The sequence below is a fragment of the Stegodyphus dumicola genome, chromosome 4 (assembly GCF_044657685.1).
Source record: "Stegodyphus dumicola isolate Sdum_Otavi_A_Nest chromosome 4, ASM4465768v1".
Taxonomy (NCBI): domain Eukaryota; kingdom Metazoa; phylum Arthropoda; class Arachnida; order Araneae; family Eresidae; genus Stegodyphus; species Stegodyphus dumicola.
In genome coordinates, this window is record NC_140771.1 from 176,160,563 (window position 1) to 176,172,512 (window position 11,950).

At 30.5% G+C, this 11,950-nt stretch overlaps 1 protein-coding gene across 1 annotated transcript in view; it reads left to right on the top strand.

Moving 5' to 3' along the window:
• The window catches only part of LOC118201663 (uncharacterized), a 48,984-nt gene extending 43,425 nt beyond the window's left edge, over positions 1 to 5,559 (top strand). The window contains exons 8-9 of the mRNA XM_035373802.2: positions 2,649 to 2,781; positions 5,283 to 5,559. Of these exons, the coding sequence (XP_035229693.1) occupies positions 2,649 to 2,781; positions 5,283 to 5,412 (263 nt within the window). The 3' untranslated portion in view covers positions 5,413 to 5,559. The remainder of the gene's footprint in view (positions 1 to 2,648; positions 2,782 to 5,282) is intronic.
• The last annotated feature ends 6,391 nt before the right edge of the window (positions 5,560 to 11,950 follow it).

The following is an 11,950-nucleotide window of genomic DNA, read 5'->3' on the forward strand; positions in this document are numbered from 1 at the left end:
AGGGAGAAAAAATGTTTGGTTTGATTATTTTAAATGCTTTTTGAAACAAAATTTGATAGAGATTAAATGTTCTAATAAACGGAAGGCAAATTATCTACCAAGAAAAATTTAAGTTTACAGATTTAATATCATTAATATATGTAAGAAGTATTAAACTTATGTAGTATTTCATATTTTTGTATATTCGTATTAAGAGGTTTTATTTGATCTGGAAATGTTAATTAGTCAAATACCTCACTAGACGTAAAGCGAATTATCGCTATATCTGGAATAACTGAAAGTCGTGGAAAGGTGTCAGATACAAGTTCTGCTTAACAGTTCAAGAGCCTCGGTTTAATTACTATCTATCTCATTTACAGTTTGGTGAGGAAACGGAAATGAGAAGTTATAGTAAAGTTCCAAATCATAAAAACCTGGTTAACTTACATAATGACAAACATACAGTATCTTAAATTTCTTTGTAACAAATCCAAACTATACAATACGTATTAACAGTATTATGGATTCCTTGGAAAATCAATGTGCTGAGGCCCCCTACGACCTTACGATTGCCACTCACAGAAATGAAATGTAAATAATATTAGACATATCTTTATTGGCATGGGGTTTTTATGCTTGGGAACCCACAGCAAGTGCCCAAAGGACCCATACGTTAGACGGCGTAGAAAGTATATTTTGTAACTTATTTCTTCCGTATGGGAAAAAATAAGAAAAGAAGAATAGTTGTTCTAAAATTTGCGAATCAATGCCTTCGTAAATTATTATTAACCTATATTCGTAAAAGTTCTTAAATTAGCATCGCAAACAGGTCATTTCAAAGGTGATGTCTTTTAAAGAGATTCCTACTTTTGAAATACTGTAGCAAAGAAATTTATGCAATATCTATTTACAGTCTCATGATATATACCTGAAATATATTTCATTCGGTGATTACAAAGTATTAACATTGAAAATAACAGTAAAGTTACGCTACTAAAGTATCATCCAGTCGACAGACCACGAAAGTTGGTTACCATGGAAATATAGACATTGGTGGAGATCTCGAAATGTTGCGCCAATAATTTTTGAGTAATTCTGAAAGAACTGATGCCTCTTTATGTAATAAACAATTAGTATACAACTCGCTTCGTCTTTGTGCTCCGTAAAAAGGCTCTACTATTTTGATAGGTCCTTCTGTTTCAACTGAAGCTCTGTTTAGAATGTTATGAGTACAAACTTCCCGCAGGTGATTATTCCAATCTAATAACTGCTTTGTCAACCATATTCCGCTGAACATATTGTGTGCATTCCTACACATTTTTTATGATAGGATATCATAACTTTGATTAATTTCTTGGTGTTCTGTAGATGGTGGTCCCAAAATTTAATATTTTTTTTTTCAAAATGCAAGGGGGAAAATACAGCAATAACCGTTAAGTTATATTTTTGTTTACAAAAGTAAAAGATGGCATATTGATAATTAATCGAGGTTATATCAAACGAAGAAGCAGATATTATGAATGTGCTGTTATGTCACATATAGTATTCACGCTGCTTAGCAATAGCCTTCGTAGCCGATAGAATAATACGTAAGTAGTAAGTTATGTATGAATTGAGATTTTGAATTCTTAAATTAACTGTATAAGGTAAAACGTTTTTAGCTCATCAGAAACTTAATTTTTTAACGCAAAAATTTGTCAGTTTAATTAGTGCTGAATGCCATACGATAAATTTTTGTTTTAATAAAAGTAAATATTTTCTTGAGTTGTTAACTAATTCTAGTTCATTGCAGTATCTGTAATGTCTCTACTTAAATAGTGGAATATTAAAAGTTTGAAAATGGAAGATATTCCACGAACTTGGACACGTTTTAAAAATTAATATAAAATTAATGAGTATAAGAATATAAAGACCAGAAAATTAAACATGGAAATTCATTTGGCTAATTAGAAAATTTGTGTAGTTTATACCATTAAACTTAGTGTCATACTGTTCGATATAATTAAAAGTAAAGGTTTTTAATTAAAATATTGGATCTACATAAATGCACACACTTTTCTTTCCTCACTCCTTGTGCATATTAAAGTAACAAGGATTTTCATCGATGAAGGAAGACACATGCCGAAGATTCCCTTGAAATGTCGTAAGCTAATTAAAATCAACTTCAAATCGGTGTTTAACTTTCTCTTTTGCAGAAATAATCTTATCATCATTTTCATTATTAATTTTGACAGTTTTTTACAAAAGAGGAAGATGAGCCGTGATATGAAGTTGAACCAAGAGAAGTGGCTATATTTATATCCTTGTGAAGCATAATATAAATAAAGTAAAGCTATGTTAGATTTAAATCAAATAGCTAATATGTATCTGCCGTTGTTTCATAAGCTATAGTCTATTATTTTCCAGTAGAAGTTCTTTCTTGAATAATCATTTTTTCATTCATATTTTGTTTCAATATATAACCATCGTATGAAAGAAAATATCTTTTTTATGGTACTCACAGTAATTTTTTCAGCAGATTTTAGAGCAAATCTGATATCACATAGCAGTTATTATTACCGAAATGTGTCAATTATCTCTTACATTATGATAAATATAAGTCGCTTGCAAAATTCATAATAAAATATTGAATCTTGTGTTCTAAGAAGTAATTCTAATTCAATTTTCAGATTACCAAAGCCGATCTCACTGCTTATCCGAAATCAAACCTCAGATGCTGCAGTGCAAGCAAGTGCTCGAGAATCCGACCCTGTATACAAACCATACGCTTCCTTTTGAATTCTACAATCGTTTCTTTTGTCAGTAAGTTATATATAATGAATGCTTCTTTGATTAATTGTATGCCTTCCATTCGTATAAATGAAATTTCTACAGAAAATAGTCTAAAAAAAGAGCCAATAAATTTTGAAAAATCGAAAGAGCACAAATCATCGATCCTTAAGTGTAAGCGCAAACTGCCTTGGTACAGTATGGCCATTTTCGTGATTTTTTTAAAACAGATTGCCAAACTATCGATATTTATCGCAACTGGGCAAACAGTATCAAATGAAAATTTTAATTACTAAATAAGGATTATACGATAAATAAAAAAATAAAATATTACATTTTTTCAAAAAAATTTTCTGTATTTTTTTTACTGTTTTTTTCTTTTATGTATCAGCCTGCTTAACAAAATCAGAGAATGGCGCAATGTCGACTTCGTGCGCTGGGTATCTACCAGTCACATCACAGCATTATATCCTTTAAAGCGTGGCAAAATACTATATTCTTGCAGAAATGTTATATCTGTTTCTTCCATTGCCGGTAAATTCCATAAGAACTTATTTTAAAACTGAGCTTAAGACAAAACAATGTCACGATCTGCGTTAAAAGTCATTGAAATACAATAAAAGAAACTTACATGAAACAGGCGATGTTGCTTAACTGAAGAACTGTCATAAGCATGGTTGCCTGAAAAACAATTATATGCATGGTTGTTAGAATTGGCACATTTTGAAAATTCGGCCACTTCTTCTAAGGTGGTTGAGATAATGCATAAAAACAAAATTACATTTCCAAATATCAAAATTGAAAGATCAATTCCAAAACAAAGAAACTATATGCATACAATACTAGCTCAGTGAAAACACCCCGCCAAATAGATTACTTCCGTAACAAATAGTAGCTAGTTCTAATTTCAGGTTTCGTAGGCTGTATGAACTGACTACATAAAAATTTGGTGACCTCTATCAAATCCAATGAAGATGGTATTTATTGACTTTGTAACATCATACAGTTAGTTTGAAAAAGACGTCCAAACTCAAACTAGAAGACTCCTTCACTGCAGACAGGTTGAAGTGTCTCGTATGCAAATATAGGAAAATAACACTTCGCTGACTACAATAAACTCAATATTTTATTTCTTACGACTTTATAGATACTTATTCATGAAATTTATTTACATTTTACATGCACATTAAATCGCATGTTAAATACCGAACTTTGTTTTTCGTGGAGAGAAAAAGAAGTGTTGTCATTCCGCTTTAACTAAATTAGAAACTTGATGGAACTGAAGCGACGTTACATTGGTCCACTGTAGGAAATTTTTAAATTAAGTTAAAAATTATTAGTTTAATTTAAAGCTAAGATAAAATACGCTAATCCTGGTATGTTTCTCTGCGCATTTGCTGACTAGGACCTTGTTAAGAGAGCAAGGCCAAAAATAGCATCTGTTTCAGCCAAAATTTGAAACTTTATCGGCTAACCTTTAATATAGCCTACCCAGAATCTTCACCAAAAAATATCCCCAAGCAAGGCGATTAATGATAGAATATAGCAACCCATACCAGTACGGCAAACGCAATGTAAACAACCGTAAACTTCTAGTAGTACTTGCTTTTTTCTTGAATAAAAGCTTTAAAATAAAATTCAAACCTACTAAAAAGAATTTCAGTTTGAAAAGCTTTATTTATTTATTTTTTGGCATATAAAAGAGCAAAAATATAAAAATATTAAAACGTATATTACTATTTGAACTAAAATAATGAAACAAAAATATATAGGTGTTTGCAATCTGTTATATTACTGCAAAATTTCATAAAACCATTAGATTTTATTCAGATTGAAAACAATAAACACTTCGAAGAAGGGATTGGTTTCATCAAAAAAGCATTTAGATATTTTTTAACATTAAGTGTACATCATCTTTAAGATAAATTTTATAAGATAAGAAAAAAACTATTAAAATACATCTTACATAAATTTTTAGCAAAATTTGCAACAAAAATAAAGCAATTACAACAAAAGTAAAATAATGTTTAGAGACTATTTAATATACATTCACACTTCTTAGAAACTGCAATAAAAATAGAAGCATTTAATAATTTTTTATGGTATTTCCTGTGATGTAATATAGTACATAGATATAACATCTGATATATTAGACGTTATTTTACATTCCAAATACTTTTGACAGACGATAATTAAAATATTTAATTTTTTACTCATAATTTCTAAATTTAATTATTTTCATTAAAGCTACTGAGTTTGGTATTTGTTAACACAAAAATAGAACAGTAATTTTAATTTCTTTCGGAAGGAAACCTCACTATTTAAATCAACTCCTAATCGAACAAATTCGCTTTTGCTGATTAACATACAGTTCTAACCACTTTTATTGATTTTTAATTTAAAGATACAAAACATGCAAAGAAATAAAAATGTGTAATTTAATACTATTTAATCGTAACTTAAATTTAGTAAGCAAAGTGCTTGATTAATATAATTTTTAGATTATTTAAACATAGCTTGCTTTTAATTTTCAGATTCATCTACTCTCTGGCTGATTGCGTGGAAGGCACAGCAAGCAAAAGCTGTGGTAGGAAGGCTAAATCTGTCGTTCACAAGGTCATTCAAATGGCTGCTTCTAATTTATTATTAAAATGCATGAGTTAAAAAAAATTATTTTCTGTTTAAAATATTTCTTAGAAGAGGGAAAACCAAGAACCTCATTTCATTATTTGTACATGAAGAAACTGTTATTGTTATTTGTTCAAAGTGCATTGAAATGTGCTTTCGTATGAAATAAACAATCATAAAATAGTTTGAGAGCATTTTTTTAAAAAATTGTGAAGCAAAGTGACTGAAATAAAATTCAGATTTTAAAAATTTATTTAGATTTTTACTGGATATTTCAGCATATGATCTATCTAAATATCTTCACTTTCTGATCTTTCGAAGATTGATCCGAAAATTCTAGGCTGCTTTCAATAAAACATACTATCACATTAGGGAATATTAAACGAATGCTAAATAAAGTCTAAGGTCAGTCACTAAAAAAATATGACACAGTCTACATTTTTTGCTAAAGTTTGGATTTTTAACAATTGTTGCACTGCAATATATGATGTTGTTAGCTATTTGTCCCATTTGATGGCATTTGTGCATCAGTCAGCGTAGGGAAAATAATCCAGTAATATAATCTCATACTCAAACATAACAAAACAAACTGTGCTTCATGTTCACTTTCTTCAATATGAGACAATTAATTCATAAAAATGGAACAGTATGATTACTTATTTTTTTTCACTAGTGAAATGTAATATTAAGAAACACAATTCGACCAATAGAAATTACACTGCTGGCCAATAAAAACGCTAAACCAGGGAAGAAAGCAAATGGTAAAATTTTATTCATTGTACGCATACAGTATAATGGGAGGAAGGTATGATTGAATTTGCAGATGGTTTGGGATACACACCGTGCATATTTCAGTACACAGAGATGCCCTCTCTGGCAGCAATAATGGCTGTAATTCGGCTGGGCATCAAATCAAACTGTGCTTCACAGATAGGGGACAGATACGGGTACTTCATTTCATGCGGCTTTAAATCTATGCCAGAGTTCATCAATCATATTAGCTGGTAGCTCCCAAACAGCATTATGCAATAAAGTTAAACAAAGATTAATAAAGAACTATTAAAACATGCAAATGTCTCAAAGAATCTCAAAAGTGATGAAAAATCCAGAAATGTTGAAATCTCTCTTCTAGAATCATTTCAAGCTAGGAGATCAAACAATATTCTAATTTCCAGAGCTCTTTTGACCACAAAAGTTGTAGAATTAGCTAAAATGCTAGGAGACAATTTTATGCGGATTGATGGATAGCTCAGAAGAAAAAAAGAGAGAAATTAAATTGTTTATCGGAAACTACACGATAAGAAGCATGGGGGGAAGTCTTCCAAAACATAATGAGAAATTATTTCAGGAAATGTGGTTTTCATTTAGAAAAAGCCACAGAGGAATTGCAAGCTATTTTTAGTATCACGGACATAAGGGAGGGAAATTATAAAATTTCATCTTTAGATCATGTTGCAGTTGATGATAATATTGAGAGAGCATGTGCAAACACTCACTACGATATTACAGAAAGTGTTAAAACCCTGAATTGATTTCTTTGAACTGAAGCTATGAAACTACAGGTAATTTAACCTAAATTACCTATAACTAACAATAAAATTCTGGAAAAAAAGAATTGTTCAAAAGCTGGGAAATGTTAAAAATTAAACTCAGTTTTAACATGGGGGATTCTTCCCTAAATTAAGAATCGAATTTTTCTGGCAAGCTTTCAAGTAGAGCATTCTGAGTATGAATTCTAAAAGAATTACCCTCTGTTTTGTCGAGCACTGTTTGCTTGCTCAGGAAAGTGAATCGGTTATTTGAATAACTGCTGTTACGCCTCCGTAACAGCTTTAACAGTTGCTTTTAATAGCTTTTGTCTACCTGAAAATATAACATCCTACCTTTTGTCGAATCTACCTGAAAATATAACATCCTACCTTTTGTCGAATCTACCTGAAAATATAACATCTTAAACTAGAGAAATTTTATTTCAACATACTCTTAACAAACTGCTATCAAATCACTATCACGGAAAGTCACAAAGCAAAACTCTAAAGAGACGAACACCTTCCTGATGCAAGAAATAAGCTTAATTACCGCTACGCATTTACGTATTTTAAACTTTACTTTCGCGTAACTGAAGTTTGCAAAGGCTTCTGGTCTGGAAACTAGATGAATCAGCGGACCGAAAGCTGAAGGATTTTAGAAAAAAAAATTACTAAATTTTGCTAATGAGAAATTAATATAATTGTCAGAAATTTAAGTGGTTTGTTTCATATAATTTTAAATAAAATACTCTTTTTAGTCTTGCGATGAAAACAGATTTTGAATGAAGAAAATTAGAAATCACAAAATTTCTTCAATCTACGAGAATAGTTTGCACCAAAAATTCTACATTACACTTTTTTAATCCTAAAAAATCGTATACGAAGTTTTATAAGTTTAAGTAAACAACACAACCATTTTATTAAAAAAAATGTATATTTTGTAGTCTTGTTGGATTAAATGGGAAAGTACAGCATAAAATGTTTAAGGAAAATCTACCAAAATAATTTGTGTCGAGTGAACGTTTTCAGTTATTTGAAATGTTTCTGTAGATAAAAAATATGCAATAAAATTAATTTAATGTTCGATAACTTTGCTGGAATACAGGGTCTTTTAAATACGCTTTATTTCAAAGATGAATTCTACTTTCAAAACAACAGTTTCCATGATTTGCAACAGAGCAACTTTCCGCCAAAAACGCAAATAAAGCGTTACGCCCTTGGCAAACTTGGATAACTGCTAGATGACTAATCTTGTTTTAAAGCAAAACATAAAAGATAAGCCTTATCTACGATGATTTCTCATACTAGAAGACGTGGTGAAATTTTGTCCAAATGGTAAGTTATTTTAGTAACACTGATGAAAAGGGAGATTTTGTTATTGTGAATTTTATCCATTTGATGTTTTGAATCAACAAATAAGTCAGCTTGTTATTTCTTTTTAATATGATAAGAAGAGCCAGTTTTATCATTTAAAGTTAAGTTAATATTTTAGTAACGATATTTACTACAGTATTACTGTTTACGAAGGGCCATTTTTTAATTCATTATTTCATATTAACAAAGAAAATTAAAAAAATATCTCAAATGTTATTAGATAGAAACTGAAAAAAGGTTAACTCATCTTAGCTTGTCCTAAAATTTAGAAACATACGTAAGTGATTATTTAATTTTAGTAATGAATAAAACTGTTAAAAAAATTGTGGATTTCATTAGTATAGCAACGTGGCTTTGAAGTGCCAAACGTATGGTAGAATGTATGGTAGGAAGTTTTTCAACAGTCTGAGGATAAAGAATCTGCCTTCGTGGAAGGCGTTCTAAAGGAAATCGGCTTGTATCTATAATACACATGTGCAAAACCATTAAAACGCTTATGCAGGCAGGATTCACCAGGATTTGGATCCATGTCGAAATATCAATACTCAGTGAACTTTATTGCCCAGTTACTGATGAGTCTGTTAAGTAGGAAGACTTATTACCAAGGAAAAGGATATTAAAAAAAAAGAGATTAATTAGTGAAAAACTTAAAAACCATCAACAATATTAAAAGAGTAAAATAAAAAAATTAAATGATCGATAAAAAATTTAGTAAGTAGCTTTTTGGTTTTGGTTTTTGTGAAACTGCAGAAGGAGCCTCAGACCCACTAGAAATCATATATAAAGACCTCTGAGTACCGCTGTTTGTATCTGAAAACATGCAAAATGTATCACTTATTGTGATCAAGAATTCGGTTAATATGATTAAAGTATAAAAGAATAAATTTTTAAAAATAAAGTCCTCAATAAAAGATAAATTTATCAAATAATGTCAAAACAGGGTATAAAAATTGCCAAGTAATAGAGGAATGTCGCCATATCAGGAGTAAAGTTGCCAGACATCTTGGTTTCGATTTCAATCAACCATTTAAAATCAAAAATGCAATCTTAGTTTGATGTACATTTTGAATAACTCTATTGATTTTGAGGGTGATCAGAGACAAGTCTTTCTTCATTATCTTTAAAAAAAGTCTGTTTTTTTTTCTTTTTTCTCTGAAAGCATCTACGACAAACTCAGGTCACGTTTTGCTTAACTTAAAATTTTACAATGGAACGTTTTCTTCGAACGAGAAGTACCTTCTGAACATGAAGTTAAAGTGTACAGCATTAGTCAAATAATTTTTCCGATAAGTTGTCAACAGTTCATAAACATACTTTTGTATTTTCATAATTAAAATTCTATGAAAATACCCATTGACGTGTTCTTGATATTTTTGTATTAAAGGCTTTAATTTCCTTTGTCATTCTGAAGGACTTTGGAAACTGAGTTTTGAGAAAACTGAGTATATTTTGGAATTTAAAAAAAAAAAAAAAAAAAAGTCAGGCTACTCAGAGAAGAAAACATCTTACGAGGAACCTTCTTAACCAGATTCTACTACAACTGTCCGCGGTTCGAATCTCGCGAACGGGCTGGCTGCATGGGTGTTTTCGTGGTTTTCCCCATGTGTAACGTGCATACGAGCCAGTTTCCCTTAGAAAGTCCTCCACGAAGGCATTCCTCCCCTTAGGCAGATAGCCCTAGTGTGCTTTGCCATAATTAAATACACCACTACACCATCTACTACAACTGCGTTTAACTGTTCGAATTTTTTAATTAATTAGTGGGGTTATTAAGTTTGAAAACTTTTGTCTCTTAAATTTTAGCACTGATACTGCTCTCAAAATATCATTTGGGGCTGACTTATGTTCGAAGATTAAATCGTCTGATACGGGAACTCTTTTTTAGTTTCAGCTCTTGATAACAAATTGAATTGGTTCTGCACTTTACGAAAATGCCATTAGCGCCTTAATGGTATATTACTGTTTTGATGCATGGTGAGTACAAAAGATTAAAATAGGCTACATAATATCTAGTTTTCCTTTGTGATATTATTTGCATTAATTAATATTGCGTAAATATACTTCGACCATGGCAAACGCAATCTTCTCTGGCATTCTGCCAAAACACTTAAAATCGTCAAGAAGGGGGGTTTCCTTGCCGCAAGGTGAGGAGGGTGGCGTAAGAATTCGCGGTTCGGCAAAAAGAGGAAATTTACGGCGGCAAAATCCCCGTGTTAACGGGTGATACTTTTGTCATTTGTCTTTCAAACCTTTGTTTCATATTTGCAGAAATATGCGTGAAGATTCGCACTGATTTTCAACCCTGGAAACCTAAAATGGTGATTTTTTTCTCATAATATATATAAATTTACGTATGCAGTGCATATTTTATTGATTACTTAAAAAATGAACAATTCAATATGAAATATGATATAAAATGAAATATAATTTAATTGAATAACTATAATTTAGTCGAACTATAACTTAATTATATTTTTTAGTAGAAGTATTCTTTTTGTAGTTAAAAAAAAAAAAAAAAAAAGATGTCCACTATAAATGTCCGTTTCACTTTTCAAACTGTTGCCACCAAATGTTAGAACTCTGCATTATATTTGAAGAAATTAAGTAATGAAAAATCTGCATAAATATATGTATATTTCTCGCATTGTGATAAAACAACGGTACATAGAGCCGTCGAATTTTGAATGACGTAATCCTACTGAGAATATGGGCATGTGGAAGCCCAAATTTTAAATCTGGAATTTGTTTATTATCGACTTACTATTTTGTAAAACTTTAACGAATTTTTAATTAACAAACTTAAGTGTTTCAAAGCGGGAAATGGCAACGTTGTACAGAAAAAACATTTTAATCTCCAGCGCGCGGGACTGTATCGGAAATTCTAAAGATATACTCAATTTAAAACTATTTTGCGACATTGTTCTTGAACTGAATTTTATGGTTTAAGTGCGAAGAACGTTGTATTTAATAAATAAAGGTAACAGACAAAATGTTAAAAAATGCCCCTTTGGATGTAATTTAAAATCAGAAACCTTTCAGATTTTTTTAAATTTATTTATTTGTTTATTAATTTTTTTTTTGGCAATAATGTGGGAAAACTACGAAATGCTTATCCATGAGTCTATTTGGTGAGAGACTTAGCCTTGAAAAATGCTACTCGCGTTCAAGCAGTTCTAATCACTCTTATCACCAGAAAGCTCTTACAGCAAAGAAATTATCAAGATATTAATTAGAAAATGCAACATTTGGCAAAAATAAAAGCCTCCAAAATTTCCATTTAAACAGGCTCAAACTAGATGCCTATATACTTAGTAAATAACATCCTTCTGATAAAACATTGATTCGTATGGCAGAGATTATGCTGTTTTTTAAGAATTCAAAGATGAATTACTTTATTTACGACTATGAAAGAATTGTAAATTCAGTACAGGAAGAGGGAAGGCAGTTTAAGTTTTACTTTTACATATTCCCTAAACTTTTTCTAAATTTCAGCCTTTTATTAGATAAAGATAATACAGTTGTATAAAGAAAGGAAGGAGAACAAACGAATACTTAAAATGAAAAATATTACAAATAATTAAAATTTTGTTTTAGAACGAAACTGTGTCTAGCTAAACCACTCGGAAGGCCATAAAATTGAACATGGAAGTTTTTATTCCAGTTGCGTTTTC